Genomic DNA, 17,500 nt, shown 5'->3' with positions numbered 1-17,500 from the left:
GGTATGGCCAACTCTCGTGCAGTCGTCGATATCGTAAGTAGGACGTGGAACCTGGATTTGCGCGCGCGCGCGCGCGCTCGCGTGTATTCTTCGGGCATTCTTGGGCACGTTTTTGAACATGCCGGTCTTCTTTGCGTAAAGTGTTCCGAGAATTACGGGATCATCGCTAGATGTAAAGTAAGCGATAAGTTGGACTATTAATTATCGCATTAAACTATAACTATTTCGGACGATACTTATCACCGGAAACACTCGACAACTGTAACATGTAACATACAAAGACACATGTGATACGTATTTTTCGCGGGACATTTTATTGGCAACAGGTGCAAAAAGAAGAAACTCGATACTGATTTTGATTTTTATCATCCTACGATGTATCCCACCATCTGCTTGCCCGTCGTCGGAAGAACGTTGATTTGCAGGAAACACACGCGTCGCGCATTAACACGCATTAACACGCACGCTTGTGAAAAAGTCGGATTTTATCCGGGGTTGACTTTTTGAAAATATTACGACAATGCGCGCGCGCGCGCGCGCACATATACACATCGGTCTCTTACGCACGGTATAATTTCTGTACGATTGCGCGACTGTACGACTCGAATGATTATATTATGATATCGGCGACGTTGATAGTAATGATAGTTCATTATCAACTTTCGAACAAATTATTGCACAACGCGTTTGTCAAAAGATGCAACAAAATTTCCATGCTGTCTGTGAAATCTCTTTTATGCGTGTGTGAGTTTCTAAATTGATAATAATAATCATTTCCTCCCCCGATTATTCCCACTCGTCCGATTACGCCAAACACGATTTAAAAGTTTCTCGATACGTTACATACACACACACACACACACACGTACACACATGTCGCGTATTTTTCTTTTACTTTTATTTGGATGCTGCTCCTTGTTTTCGCTATTCGATTATCAATCGTTATTTAGCGATTTTGCAGATACGAAAATAAAAGTCATCGTTTACGAGATTAAAATTCATCGATACACGGAAAGATTATTTCTGTCGGATTTCTGTGAGAAAGGTGCAATCGAGGTCGATCGAAGCGATGGAATCGCTCCGGTCCGGATGTCCGATGTTTGCGGTCAAGGACGGGGAAATGAGATGTACGTACCTTGTGTGTAAAGGGTTAGGTCTGTGAGGGGTACAGAGGTCGGAGGTCAGAGATCGGAGGTCGGAGGACGCGGAATGACGGTCGAACGATGCCGGCCGCGGATACCGGCTGCGGGCTGCGTGAGGTTGAGCGGCGTGAGGAACGGGTTTCTGAGGGGTGGGGGAGGAGCAAGCAAGGATAGCGGCAAGGATAGCGGCGGGAGCAGGAAGGGGTGGTTGCAGCCTGGGAATGATCAATACTACTCGTACGCCAAGTTCCCACGAGAGTTCCCACGAAAGATGGGCCGCGAGGAGCGCCACGACGATTCGCAAGAGCGGTCCCGATATCGTTCATTCCCGATCCTATTCTCCTCCCAATCATTCTTTGTCCATATTTATCACCGTTGCGTTGTATCATTACTAACCGTAATTATGTATGAACTGTTTCGGGCCTTTCAGTGTCTCGGGGATGGGACGTATGCGGGGAGGCTTAGTCAACGTTGAATGATTTTATCACGTAGATTCGAGCTATGACTGTCGCAAATATATTCCGATAACCGTAGAATATTACCAACGAAGAATATTCTTGTATCCTCTTAACGTGGATTACAAAGAGAGCGAGGGAGAGAGAGAGAGAGAGAGAGAGAGAGAGAGAGATTTCAGTTTCACCCCTTTATGCAACATTATGCCGGATCTCGAATTTTAAATCCGACGTAACGCTCGGACCAAGTCCCCGTCGCGCGGTATGGATGGAACGAGTGAGTACCATATAATCGAGATCAAAGATCGAGACGACACTTCTTCGCACGCTGCGGCGATGCGTGCGACATCGCGACATCGCGACGTCGTGCTGTCCGATATCGCTCAAATATTAATGACACCGAGTGCACGTGGTGTTCCCAAGGCCCTCCCCTTCCCCTCCGACCAAACGGAGAAATGTGTCGCGTTCTGGCGATGCACACGTGCCGCTGAAAAATGGAGTTAGTGAAGGGTGAAGCCCGTGCCTAAAAGGTCCCGAATCGAAGAGTTTCTGCGATGCCAACGATTTCAGAACAGATTTCAGAACTGTTTATATCGCGTTGCGACTCGCGCGTGCGAAATGTTACGACGCGACGTGGTCGCAGGGCCATCGAAAGTCGAATTTTCGACAAAATTCGCCGTAAATCGCAATCGCAAATCATTTGGCAAATTGGCAAGTATTGCGCATTTTACGAAATGTTTGGTACACGCGATCAGCGCAACGCTCAACAACTACATACTCGACAAAGTGAGTGTTTCCAAATCAGGGGACTCAATTGTTCGCACGGCGAATATATTTTACATTAGAAATTCACGCAGTGTTCGCACATCATCCGAGAAGTGCGAATCTCGTCTCGATGCGTTGATTGCGATTTTGCGATTGACAAATTTTTCCGCAGAAGCCTCATTGTCGTTCTCGCGTATGCGTTACCGCCGAGGTTACAAACTGTCTCTCTCTCTCTCTCTCTCTCTCTCTCTCTCTCTCTCTCTCTCCCCCCTCCTCCCTCCCTTCGCCCTTTCCCCCTTCTTAAGGTACTCTCCTTGTTTCTCCCTCTCCCCCTTTTCCTCCCTCCTTTTCCTTTATCCTTTCATCGTTTGCTCTATATTTCGATCGTGCGTGTTCCGCACTTTCCGCACTTTCCCGATTTTCGAATTCCGCATTTTCGATTCGAGAAATTCATTTATCGATTTAGCAAACCCGTACCTCGTATTGTGTCTCGATGTTTCTCGACGCATCTGAATGCAAATCTGATTCGTTTCACTAAACTAAAAAGCGGGAACCGCTAACCCGGTTCGAAAGCCGGTTACTTACCCTTTCTATTTCTGTGAGTATCTCTTCGTAGGAAAAGAAAGAAAGAAAAAACGAGAAATGTGAATTAACGCTTAAAAAGGCGTATTGCGCTCATCGACGAGGTAACTCGTCTGTCGGCTCCTCTGTCTTGCCTGGAAATGAGTTGCCACTAAGACGTTCGATCGTTCGACGAGTAGTTCGGCCGTAGGATGTAGACCTCGCGTAAAAGCAACTCCCACCAACTCCCACCTCTTTCTGTCTCTCTTTTTAGATCGATGATTGTAATTACGATAGCCGTCGCTTGATCGAGCCAGACGCGAGGGCGCGTCGTTGCTCGCGGCCGTGATCACCCGTGATCAGGTGCGCGGTGAGTCACCCGGTCGTTTTGTATCCTCGCGAACGAAACGATACCGAACAAGACGAAAACGGCGAAGCGGAGCGGAACAGCGAGGAAACGAGCCGCTGATCCAGAAGCACACAACGACCACGTCACGGCGGGGCAAATGTCATCGATGAGCTGTCGCGAGATCTCGCCGTCGAGTAGCTCGTCCGAGAAGTGCCGCCGCTGGCGCGAGTGCGCTATCAATATCGTTGTCGCTTCCGGTCTACTCTCGGCGGTATTACCGGTTCGGCTGTTATCGTCGCGACCGGATGAGCATCGGGCTACCGCCTTGCTTACGGCAACGATGCGGCATAATTGTTCGTTGCGCCCGCATTCGAGGCCCTAAAACTTCATTACGATAACACTTCTTCACTTGTGCGACGCCTCATTTGAAAGCTTCGCTAAAAGTTGCAGTTAAACTTGAACTCGGAAACGGAAGAAACTGTGCAAGAAGGAACCTATCGGAAGCGACAGAATTGTGGCAGATACGTTAGAGTCGTGAGGCTGCAACGGTGACGGTGACGGCGATAGCGATCACGGCGGTGACAGCAACCGCGACGGCGGCGACGACGACGACGACGACGACGACGACGACGACGACGACGACGACGACGACGACGACGACGACGACGACGACGACGACGACGACGACGACGACGACGACGACGACGACGACGACGACGACGACGACAACGACGACAACGACGACGACAACGACAACAACAGCGACGACGACGACGACGACGACGACGACGACGACGACGACGACGACGACGACGACGACGACGACGACGACGACGAAGACGACGGAGGCGGCGGCGGCGGAGGCGGTGACGGCGGCGGCAGCGGCAGCGGTGGTGGCGGTGGCGGCAGCGGTGGCGGCGGTAGCGGTGGCGGCGGCGGCGGCGGCGGCGGCGGCGGCAGCGACGGCAGCGGCAGCAACGACGACGACGACGACGACGACGACGACGACGACGACGACAACGACGACGACAACGACGCCGACAACGACGACGACGACGACGACGACGACGACGACGACGACAACGGCAGCGACGAGAAAGAGAACGAAGACGAGGACGAGGGCGAGGACGAGGACAACGTTGACGATGGCGGTAGCGAAGACGATATGATAGGCGTTGGTTGAACGAATCCTACGCTCACGACATATAGCACTACTAGTCTTTATACAACTTGCTGTGTACGTGTATACGTATACACGATCGGATACATACGATCGCACAAATACGTACGAGCATACATAATGTAAATATCGAAATATGCATGAGTAAGCGGCTAAGCATACATACACAGCTGAATATTAATCGCCAAGCAATAAGAGCAATAAAAAGATATTGTTATCGCGTCGAGAATCGTTAACGCATCAAATCGGTGATACTTGTTATATTGTTATACCTGGCCGAAAAAGAGTGCGCACCAACGACAAGATGGCTTTCGCCGCGGCGAGGATGATCCTCAAGGACAAGCGCAGGAAAGCTAGCAAAGAGGACTTCGCACCGCGAAACAGAAGCAAGGTAAAACGATTACGTATATCGAACAGATTATGCAAAAGACGTGAACATTGGTTCACGTCTTTTCTAGCGTACCTCGTGATCGAGCTGCTTGAAATTTATCACATTATTACGCACGAATCACGCGAGACAGTCCGTTGTGGATAACGGAGATAATGATTGATTCTAAGAGATCGCCAGATTTCTGTTGCCAGGTATCTATAACGAAACTGGGCGTAATTTTCATTTGTTCACTTCTTTTTCACATCAATCACGACAATTATGTGTATAAAGTCGGTCGTATTACTTTTAATTTCAATACGACGCCATGGACTAACATGGTGTCATGAACATGAGACGTGCATGCAACATGCATAATCTGTAATATTCTCCTTCGGAGAATTACATTTTCAAGATGCTTGTTGACGTTTCTAACAACACACACATCAATACTCGCGCGTAATAAGAAAGGGGATAGGACAAATTATTCTCAACTCTTGTACGTACGAAGCATTTTTAATTTTACGCATGCACGTGTACGACATAGGCATACGACAGGCAGAGTCTGCCAGAGTTATTCCACAGCCTACGTTACACGAAATGTGTACATATACATATATGTATACTAGGCGCGCAACTAAGCTTCCGGGTCTTTTTCATCAATGAAAAATGGAAAATTTCACGAGAAATACAAAAAGTGGTTTATTCAAAGTATCGTCCCTCGCTGGCTACACGTTTTTGCCATCTCTCTGGCAATACATGAATACCGCGACGATAAAACGACGCGTCTTTGGACCGAAACCATTCATCCAGCCAATTTTGCACTTGTTCGAAATTGGCCAAGTGTTGCCCAGCCAAGCCAAGCCAAGCCAAGCCATCCGACCGGAACAAGTGATAATAGGAAGGGGCCAGGTCTGGCGAATACGGCGGGTGCGGTAGCAGATTCCATTTCAGCGTTTTGATGGTGTCCCGGACGATGAAAGTGCGACGGCACGGAGCGTTGTCGCGCTGCAATATCACTCGTTCCATTCTGGCCGTTTTTCGAGCAATGCATGGTTCAAATTGATCAGTTGTTGTCGGTAACGATGCCCATTGACAGTTTCGCCCGGCTTCTTTTCAGCAGCTCATAGTACACGATTCCTTTCTGGTCCCACCAAACGCAGAGCATTGTCTTCTTTCCGAAGCGATTTGGCCGTGCCGTCGATGTTGATGCTTCGCCAGGTGAAAGCCATGATTTTTTGCGTTTGGGATTCTCGAAATATATCCACTTCTCATCGCCAGTAACAATTCGATTCGCAGGAAACTCTTTCTTTCATGCCGCAAAAGCAAAATTTCGGAAGTGGCTCTTCGATTTTCCATCTGTCTCTCTCAGTCAACTCATGCGGCATCCATTTTCCTTCCTTTTGAATTCTTCCCATGGCATGTAAACATGGTTTGGAAGTACCTTGGCGAGTCATGTTTAATGCCTCCGCAAGTTGATCTTGTGTTTGCGTATCATCTTCATCCAATAACGCTTGCAGATCGGCGTCCTCAATTGTTTTTGGTCTTCCGGAGAGCTCCTTGTCCTCGGTATCGAAATCGCCACTTCTGAAGCCACTTTTCTGAAACCAATCTTCACAGGCAGTTTTCGATCGATGTTCGCATGTTCGCCGTAGGCCTCCTCAAGCAAACGACGTGCTTCAGCTGCACTTTTTTTCAAGTTAAAGCAGAAAAGCAAAGCTGTTCCCGCAAATGCTGTTTATTCGGCACAAAACTCGACATTTTCGTTGTTAGAAAAAATATTTTTGGGTTGCGTTATGTGTTGGTATTACGACTGGTTATTGTTAACAGATGTCCAAAGAACTATAAAAGCTATAAAAAAAAACACAACTTCAGAGACATGTGTGTCGACTACATGTGTCGTTAGCGCCATCCATGTGTGAAACCCGGAAACTTAGTTGCGCACCTAGTATACGTGTATGTATAATGTAATTTAATGTACTCACACGCATACACACACATTAAATCACATTAGATTAATCGCAGACTCATTTAATTCGAGTTGAAATTATTGATTTATCCTGTAAGAGGAGATATCTTATACAACGATCGGCCGGTAGGGCCGGATCGCAGTCCGGTACAATCCGGCCAATAACGTGAAATAGAGAAAACAAGTCTCGAAAATAGAACGAATACTTATATGTAATATGCACCGTTGTCACAACACAACACAAATACAAACTTGTTGATAATTTATTGAAAGTGAAATGACAATGCGCACGAGCCGCACACGCTCTTTTACTTTTTCTTTGCGCACATATTGCGCCCGGTCAAGATGAAGAAGAAAGGGAGAGCTTTTTTTTCGAATTCTGAAAAATACGATGTGCAACACGATAGTGATACTTCGTACGTAGTTTATACGCACGCACGACGCACGCACGCACGCACGCACGCACGCACGCACGCACGCACGCACGTGCACACACGCGGGTATGAGCGTTACGCTCATTTGACTTGGTCAAATCCAACAAAATTTTATTATTTGTTTCGTTGTTTTAAAAATGTATCTTTTCGCGAGGCGCTCCTTTACTGACACTGATGCGCACTGTTGCACTGATACAAGTGTTGTAGTTTTGCCTAAGGCCTTAGGAGAATATACGTGTAAATAGGCAAATTTATTTGGAAGAATTGTTAAAAGAATGCGAAATACGATGTCGCGACATCGAATTTCACTTTCTCGTTAAGATCGTGGCAAAGGATTTGGACACGACGCAGCCACGATTTGCGTGATGATTTGCAAAATAGGTTAGGTCCCGCTTTAACCACTTGCGCTGGCAAAAAATTCACTGACGCGTGTACCAGAACGGTCCAGTGTAACTCGCTGAGAGGCGTCACACAGTGTTCGATGCCTTACAGAAATCGGAAAAAGATTTATATTTTCTAAACTAATTTATTTTCGACCTAGGACTTTTAATAGCTCTTTCAAGGGAATATAGAGCGTCGATTGATTATAAAATTATACAAATATAAATATTTAATTTATTTATTAATAATCATGCAAAGTGTGGTATCTCTCGAAACAGTCTGGAACATGTAATGGTACAAGGCATTTCTTACATTCCCATATAGTTTCACTTCGTTTTTTGTGTTTGGTACACACTCTACACCTTCGCTGTGGATTCTTTTTGGCATTTGTGTCTGGCAAACAATCCCATCCGACGTGCCACGCACGTCGTTTTTGTTTCTGTGACAATCGCATGACGACGTACATACCACGTCGTTGGCGATTCTGTGACAAAAGCATTACGACGTGCGCGGCACGTCTTCCCAGCGCAAGTGGTTAACGTGCTGGACGATTTCGCGATTTAACGCTGAATACGACGAATGTCGTATCATCATCATCATCATGCGCTAGATGCGTATGTGTCAGAAAGGAGACAGACAGGTTTCTTTCGGGATACACACAGGTCGCGACGTCCGGCCGCTTGACGGTCGGTAAACCCGTCGCGTCGTCGACATGACAGCCTAATCGATATCTGTACGACACCGATATTTCATTACTATTCTATTTCGAGGCATGTAAAGTTGGAAAAAATAATTGCTACTCCTTGAATACAATTATTGTACGGATGACATCGAGAGAAAACAGTCCGATATTTTTTTGATATCATGCAGCGCGCAATGTACAATGCATGCTCTGATTACATCGAGAGAGAGAGAGAGAGAGAGAGAGAGCATTTCGTAAAGTGCTGTTTTGTGAGTTGTGAGTGCGTTACGTCGTACGTATGAACGGTACACAACGAACGAATGGTATATTCGCCAGAGATAAGTGCACGTAGGTAACTCGTGTTACTTATCCCGTGTAACTTATCGTATACTTTCCAACGGTATTAAATACGCGCTATGCGTATAAGTTTATTATTTAGAGACGACCTATTCGATGTGCAATAGTGCAATCGTGAATGAAGTGATATCATATTTTCTCGATGCACATTCATTTTGAACAAACGTTCAAAGTGTCTGTGAAGTTGATTTTGCGTCAACTTGATAATGAAATCGTGTTCATAACCGAAATCCAAGTTTGTCGCAGCATTAATTTCAACAACTCGTTGCTTGCTTCTACGACGCATGATTGTAATAATGTAATAAGTCACATCTGGACATTTTGTAACTCGATACAGATACCGATGCCGATGCCGATACCGATACCGATACCGAACTTTGCGTTCGGTAATTGTACAAATTGTACATGGGTATGGCTCGAATTATTCGGGCTGTGTGCGCGGTTGGCCGCTGCAAACTACTGATTAAAACAATTTTTATACAGGGTGCACGATTTATCTGAGAAGACATTGAAATATTTCGAGAACTATGCATTGGATAAAAAGAAGTGGTCGATGAAAGTTGTTAGTCTCGAAGGGGGACATCCAATGATACCAAACTCGACCTCCCACCCCACCCCCTGGGGGTGGGGATTGGGGGCAACTTTGAAATCTCAAGTGGAAACCCCCATTTTTTATTGCAGATACGGATTCTACGCCACAAAATACGTAAATTTTGTCCGAAACTTTTTTTTTTATTCGTGATAGATGGCGCTGTAATCGCAAAAAATTATATTTTCCGCAATTCTCCAGAAATGATCATTGGATTGAGAAATAAAAAATACCTGTTCAATATTTTTAAAGAACATAATAAAAGTTATTCCCCCCCCCCATCCTCTCGGGGTAGGGTGGGTGATAACGTTCAAATCTCAAATGGGGACCCACATTTTTCACTGCAGAATTAGATTGTACGTGAAATTTTTATTGAAACAATTTTTTTCATTCGTGATAGATAGCATTGCACTGCCTTTTATAATAAGCCGTAGTTCGCCATACACCCACAGTGGCGCGTCGAGCAGTTCCCTCTTCGATTCGGGTTCCCATTTGAGATTTGAACGTTACCACCCACCCTACCCCGAGAGGATGGGGGGGGGAATAACTTTTATTATGTTCTTTAAAAATATTGAACAGATATTTTTTATTTCTCAATCCAATGATCATTTCTGGAGAATTGCGGAAAATATAATTTTTTGCGATTACAGCGCCATCTATCACGAATCAAAAAAAAAGTTTCGGACAAAACTTATGTATTTTGTGGCGTAGAATCCGTATCTGCAATAAAAAATGGGGGTTTCCACTTGAGATTTCACAGTTGCCCCCAACCCCCACCCCCCCAGGGGGTGGGGTGGGAGGTCGAGTTTTGTATCATTGGATGTCCCCCTTCGAGACTAACAACTTTCATCGACCACTTCTTTTTATCCAATGCATAGTTCTCGAGATATTTCAATGTCTTCAGATAAATCGTGCACCCTGTATATTGCGGAGCAAACTATAACGCGTCCAAGAAACTTTCAGTTTGTCATAGTGCTCCGTTATTCTATCTATCACAGACAGGCTAGCAGACAGGAGGCCTGACATTTGATGTGTGATGTCTGACGAATTTTGAATTACAATTTTCTCGTTTAGCTAGACTTTTCTAGATTGTTAAAAAAAGCTCGCTCTCTACTACTGGCATTACTCAACTGTACTTGGCACTGTGGTGTTGTCGATCGTGAAAAGATCGGGAAAAGGGAAAAATCAACATACGCAGGAGATGTTGCGTTTCGCAGATTCGCAGAAAACACTTGTCACTTTGTGATTTTCTTATTGTATCGAGCTAACTCTTATAGGATACGTATACGCACTAGAGCTACTATGTGTAAAAAGAGTTCTCCCTTGCGATACACGTCATCTCATTCATGTGCCAAGTGTGACACTGCCTTTCTTCTTTCGTACATCTGCCATTTATTACGATATGCATGAAAACATGCATCAGCGTTTGGGTTCGTCGTTGGGGGGTCGGTGAACATCGCGCGCGCACACACACACACACATACACACACGTCGACCAATGGCATTACATTTATAATGTTCTCGGTATTGTACATTGTACTTTTATTTATATTTTTCAACTACACGCAGTGTGCCGTGGTAATTGGTGACCTATACTGTTACTTGTGTTTGCAGGCTCGCAGCGCCAGCACAAGTAGCTTTAGAAGCCTAAGCCAGGTATATACCACACACAAGATGTGATAATTCAAAATCTAGTTGAGAGATTAGTTACTAGCTACTTAGCTGGATATAGCCGATAAACCATCTACTTGTTCTTTTTACTTTTTAGAAACATAGATCCTCTCCCTGCCATAGTAGAGACTGCCACGTAGAGCACGCGCATATCTCTAAAGCTAAAGCGTACAGCGTAGGGCGTAGGACGTATACGTTTGGATTTGCCAATTGTTTGTATGTTCGAGATTTCAACGTTCCGTTATCCTATTCCGTTAACCTATAATTCGCTATTGAATTATGACGTCGAAACCATCCAAACAGCCAGTCTTATGAATCTTCTCCCTTTGTGCTTGCCTTTCGCATCTCTTTCGCACGCTCTATTTATGCGATGATGTGATGAAAGAAGGTCTGTGCAATTTCTCGCAATTTTTCGACGTCATAATCCGACAGGATTGCAACGAAGCATTATGATCCTTCGCTCGATGATTTCTCTCTCTCTCTCTCTCTCTCTCTCTCTCTCTCTCTCTCTCTCTCTCTCTCTCTCTCTCTCTCTCTCTCTCTCTCTCTCTCTCTCTGCCTTTCCTCCCCCTCCCCTCACATCGCAAAATCGGCACTTCGGCGACGCCGACGCAACGCAGCGGCTTGCCGATAAACAATACTCGAAACGCGACAGCGACGAGGATAATCTTGCATCATTTGCGCGTATGTATTTCTCACACAAGTCTCTCGATTTAGGTGACTGACTTCCCAAACACAAACATTCACTCAAAGTGTCACGCTTCCGGCGTGTTTTTTTACAATCGATACTTGCTTTCTTTAAAGCAAGTGAATCAGGAATTGGTAATTGGCAAGGCTCGCCCCTCCTTCACCAATGGTGGAGGAAACTCAATCTCAATCTGTGGTCACAAAGTGATCTCGACAAATTCACAAACTCGCTCAGTTCGACGCTCGGCCGATGTCATCTACTGAAGTCTATAGATGTCGATAGTTGCTCTTCTTCTTTATATTTTTTAAACAGCGACGGAAAGGAAGTAGCAAGTGGTTTTTCAGTGGAGGAGCTTTTCTACAATTCATAGTTGATTCAAAATGTGTGTCGATGTGGACCAGCTTTCCCGACGCGACGCAATATATATATATATATATATATATATATATATGTATTGTTCTATCTTGATGTTCTCTGTTTAAAATATATAACACATGACATATAACATGTAATATGTAATATGTAATGTATAATATATATCTTATAAATTTGTTTTCTTTCGACTCGTAAGACAATATCGATCGATCTCGAAATAGGAGAAAGAGGAGAAGAATTTAAACTAATGTGAAATTAATGATGAAACATACGGAGAGGAAGATCGATGTGGATTGCACGATTGTGCTTAAAGATTTGCCAATTTTCTTTAGATATAGCACGCAAACGGCGTAATAACCGGTGCAATGTAAATGTCGCACATCGCGCACGGCATGCATTTGGAATATTTGCAACTTTGGCTGATAAAATAATAAAACCAAATGCATAGAAACGCATGCCTCGTACTCGTATAATCTTATCACTTTTCTCGTGTCGTTTCCTTTTTTCCGCGATGTTGTCACAGAAAACGCAGCAGTAAGTATTGACCAAGGGTCTAAGGTGGCGTAATAGACTGGCGTAATTATGAACGAGAAACGTTTCGCGAGGGTAAAAGGAGGCGAGATGCTGCTTGGAGGCGCGCGTTAGGAAACGAAATGCTATCCTCGTTACGGCGCTACGGCGACGACATGAATGCAGTGAGGAGCCTGTGTTGCTAATGAGTGCATTTATGCGGCCCGACCTCGTTAACTTTTCCGCGACATCTTTCCGACATATTTCATACTTTTACCGCTGTAATTATTCGCTCATTTTCGATCACGATCGATGCTTCGATGCACGAGGAATCGTGTCGAGATTTTATTCGTCTCACAGTGCTAACGTTGCGATTCTCTTTATATGTAATTAACGTGCCGTTTTCTATTTCTATTCCATTCTATCCCTCTCGTGTTCAAGTCCAAGTCCAACGATACGAATCATTCGGCTGGCTATTGTAATGCAACAAAGTTCCATTGCAACAAGTACCTACTAGTACAATAAAAACCTAAAATATCATATTTCTTTTCGGGTGTAAAAATTTTGGAAAGAATATTGTGCGCGGTATCACATGTGTGGTATATATAACAATAAACAAGGCATCACAAACAAGGTAAATATCACGGTGAGTTTGACGCGAGTAATGTATTTGGCGAGGATTAGCATTCGAGGATTACCAGTCGAGATAATGAAGAATAAACACCAAGAGCTCAATTCAATTATATCTAATATTATATCAAAATCAGTACATTAGTTAAAGTTGGACAGTAAAAACTGGTGCACTGGTTAAAGCGTGAGAAAGTTTGCGCAGTTACTCCCCTATGTCAAACTCGCAAATACCGTAGGTCAAGGACTGTTTTCGAAAGGATAGACACGTGCGAAAAATCGTTATTGCTTTTCACGAGTACGAACATAAATTATACCGATCTTGTTTCTCCAAAAAAAGTAGAATAAAGAAAATGTTGGAGACTAACGCAATGCGAATGCGTTAGTTAGGTTAGGTACGAATGTAGTGAACAAAACAATCATTACTGCTTTTCGCAGAGAGAGAGAGAGAGAGAGAGAGAGAGAGAGAGAGAGAGAGAGAGAGAGAGAGGGGGGAGAGAGAGAGAGAGAGAGAGAGAGAGAGAGAGAGAGAGCCTCTCATTTCAAAAGAGTACATTCTAAAAGCAGAGTAAAAAATATCCTCGACAGTTAATACCACGAAATTTAACCGCAGGCTTATTCGTTGTAGCGCGATAGTTGATATTACGCTTCTTAAGCTAGAGTTGTTGTTGTTGTTGTTGTTGTTGTTGATTTCATAGAGACTGATGTTTATTAAGCCGAAACATGAGCGAAACGAATATCAAAGTAATGTTGATACAAAACTGAAGAGTGTCTGAATAGCTTTCAGTGGGTGCTCAGTGAGTCCTTTGTTAAAATTGGATCCAACTCGTTTCAAAGATGAACGTGTTGAAAACGAATGCATTTTTATTATATCAAAAATTTTAAATAGTCGCATACGCGCGCGCGCGCATACGCATAGTGCATATCGCATCGCGTCGATGCCTCTTTCGCTCGATTAATTAAGCAACGATTAATCGTCCTCACCACACACAAAGACACACACAAACGAAAAGTCGTCACCAAACTACACATTGTCATTTCGACGACCCGGAGACAGAGGATGACGACCAGAGGAGAGGAGAGGAGAGGAGAGGAGAGGAGAGGAGAGGAGAGGAGAGGAGAGGAGAGGAGAGGAGAAGAGAGGAGAGGAGAGGAGAGGAGAGGAGAGGAGAGGAGAGAAGAGAGGAGAGGAGAGCGTCATTTGCGTTAGTGCATTGCGAGAGTGCTGTATGCGTGTGAGAGACCGATGCCATCGAGTTCGTTGCCTCAGAGCGGCGCTGTGCGCTATTTTATTAAATTATTAATTTGCTGCTTCGAGACGTTGCATGACGAGTGCAGTGACACGCTTCAAGGACGCGCCCCTCCTATGTGCTATATGCCTCATACACAAGACTGCGATCCGTGACAAATTGTCGAACGAACAATAATACGCATCACTTGCTCCGCAATTATTCTTATATTCGATTAGTCATTCCGTGGCCTGAAATCGTCTGATTCGTCTGGTTCGATCTCAAATCCCCACAAAGCTGCAAGAGGCCATTCCTCGGCTTCCTCGGCTGGGGGATACGGGCCAACTATCCACAATTTCGATGCAAAGTTGTTTCTGTTGGTTATCTCAAAGCGGTTAGAAAGGCTTCGCAATCCTCTACTGAACGTTACAACGATTCTCTCAAACGAGTCCCGCGTTTGAGATGTTTCTTATCGAGAGATTGATTACATCTCTCGGTATCGTGCGCGGTCATATCGGAACGTCATATCGAAAATTTTCGCTGGAGGAGCTATATGTCTAATATTTAAGAGAGAACGATCGATCATTGTACATATAGTCGCTCTTTTGAAACGACTTCACCGTCGTTCCGTACGTACCGTCGTCGTCTTGGTTTTCGTATGATGTTCCTCGGTCTCTCGGTGTCTCGTAAAGTAGTAAACGAGATAGCTTCCCAAGGGCGACCGCGATCACCACCAATTATTGATCTTTTGAAAGAGGTTTCCGGGTCTCGTTCGCAAACACTCCAGGCGAAACTTGAGTGGGTGAAACGGCTGAGACGGGTGATGACGCCGTCGACAATGCATGTCGTAGTGCTGCAGGATGCCTCGGACAGCTTGAGTAAGTAGACGGAATTGAATCGGCGAAGAACTTGCGCGAGACATTACGCGAGTCGCTTAATATTCGCTTGATATAGTTTTTATATTGATAGATTGCTGCATCCATTTGGTCGAATTAGTCGATTAGTCAATGCTCGCAACATTTGCAATTTCGAAGAAGCTGCTAGCTCGCAGATTCATCCAGAGTCATCCATGCGTGCGTGCGTGCGTGCGTGCGTGCGTGCGTGCGTGCGTGCGTATGTATATCGAGTAGAGTATGGATTATTAGCGAAAGAATTACCCATATTCTCGATCAAACAATTTCACTCACAATAATATTTCTCTCTCATATGCTGAAGAATTAAGCCGGAGCGCATACGCGCAGCATGTATTATACTAATTCATTCACCTTCGCAAATCGTACCTTTGCGATTGACGTCGATGATATTGAAGATGGAGATATAATCTATATCGATAAATTCGATATAGGATTCGAGATAGGATTCGTGCGTTTGTCCTAGCGTCAGATGGGTGCATATTCTTTTCGTATCGGCATTTCTCTGGGTATCGCCAGTTCTATATAACTCCTCCTCTATGTCGTTCTTTCGAAGGATGCAATTTATGCGATAAAAAACGTGACAAAGTTAGCCGCAATGAGTCGAAAGTGCAAGTGGCGTGCATATGCCGTCCACGGTCCAAGTAGATAATGATCTGGATATAAAGACTTACAAAGTACGGCACGCGAAATTGCTTTACGTCGCGCTGCTTCCCTTTCAACTGGACAGTCTCGACAGTGTCTCGCGTCCTGAAAACAGTCTGAGAGATTCGTTTCTTCGAGTTTTCAAGCTCGCGACAATTATACAATTATAGAATTGCACTGCTCTGTGACGCGATCGGTAGAGCGCGACAAGAAATTTGCTACGCGGATCGAGAGAATAGTGCTTGATAAGTGTCGTATATATATCGTATATATCGTATATCCTATATATCGTGTATATATATATATATATATATATATATATATATCGTATATATCGTATATATCGTATACATCGTATACATCGTATATATCATATATATCGTATATATCGTATATATACATATCTGTCGATCAATCTAAACTCTGTAAATATATAGAAAGCGGTTAGAGCACCGTCTAGTAAGTAGTCGTTATGCTTGCGCTTGCGTTTGCGCTTACGGTTAGTTATAGTTGCAACATCTGTTTCTTCTATTTGATATCCATTTCCTCGTATCTCGTTCAGTATCGAGTGCACGAGACGGCGCATCGGCTTAGTGATTATAACGAGGATACTACATAGAAAAAGGCTAGAATAAAAACGGACAGCAGGTCTGCATGTGTAGGTGGGGTTAAACTTAAGGGACAGCCAAGGCGAAGGCAAGATTTGTTCGCAAGATTCCGTAACGTAAAACGCCAGTAGTTAGCGACCTAAATCTGTATTTCCGTCTACGCGAGTCATACGTAATCAGCACTATCAGCGCTGGCGTAGGAACGATAAATGGACGCGATGCACGCGCTATTCGTTCTAATCGACCGGACGAAAGTAAGCCATCCGCCTTTGCGCCCGACGCTCTTGTCCTTCCCTTTCGTGAGTCCGTGGATTACTTCCGCCATCTGCCGCTAGTCTAGCCATTAGCGATCGTTACTATCGATTTGTTCCTTCGAGATTTAATTGTCGCGCGCTCGCGCAAATTCGCGGCCGTAGAGAAAGAAGAATATGCGTATCGACGGAACATTCATATCATTGAGAGCAACATTGCGAGGAGCCAAACGCCACTTGCTGCCTGGGCTATAGGTTACGTAGTCTATTGACTTTATATTAGTTATCGACTAAGGCTTCGCTTTCGCTGTTTCGCTTTCGACGATTACGATTGATACGATTGATAGTGCGTGCGCGCGCGCGCGCACAATTTGACGTCGAGACAAAGAAAAATCGTTTCGATCGTTCATACCGTTCCTCAATGTGACGTGCATAGGATAAAGGATCTCGCGTTTGCTTCGATATACGGACGTACTGTTTTTTTTTTTTTTTTGATATACAACCACGTAATCGATCCGTTCGTAGTGTTGTTGTCACGCACGCGCCGCAACAAACGATCGTGTTCTCGACGTGCCGCGTTCCGATCGATACGATGTATGCCGTGTGAGCGTATTCCACGCTCGAATCTTTCGTGCAACGACAACAACTTTGATTATACAGTAGAATTACCCAAGATAGCCCCCAAGCGCGAGAGAATACTCTATAGAGTATTCTCTCTCTCTCTCCCTCCCTCTCTCCCTCTCTCTCTCTCTCTCTC

General features: G+C 44.7%; 1 protein-coding gene across 3 annotated transcripts in view; it reads left to right on the top strand.

Moving 5' to 3' along the window:
* Nucleotides 1-17,500, top strand: part of LOC105189634 (neo-calmodulin) — a 43,536-nt gene that overhangs the window by 14,644 nt on the left and 11,392 nt on the right. The window contains exons 1-2 of one of the 3 annotated variants that reach the window (XM_011151872.3): nucleotides 4,754-4,840; nucleotides 10,843-10,884. The exons of 1 other annotated variant lie outside the window; for it this stretch is intronic. In XM_011151872.3, the coding sequence (XP_011150174.1) occupies nucleotides 4,754-4,840; nucleotides 10,843-10,884 (129 nt within the window). Of the gene's footprint in view, nucleotides 1-4,352; nucleotides 4,841-10,842; nucleotides 10,885-17,500 lie in introns of those variants that run through there. One more of the 3 variants, XM_011151873.3, reaches the window with a different exon arrangement.

Source organism: Harpegnathos saltator, unplaced genomic scaffold, assembly GCF_003227715.2.
Source record: "Harpegnathos saltator strain DR-91 unplaced genomic scaffold, Hsal_v8.6 scaffold7, whole genome shotgun sequence".
NCBI lineage: Eukaryota > Metazoa > Arthropoda > Insecta > Hymenoptera > Formicidae > Harpegnathos > Harpegnathos saltator.
Note: the sequence above shows the minus strand (reverse complement) of the source record. Positions and strands in the feature narration are given on the sequence as shown.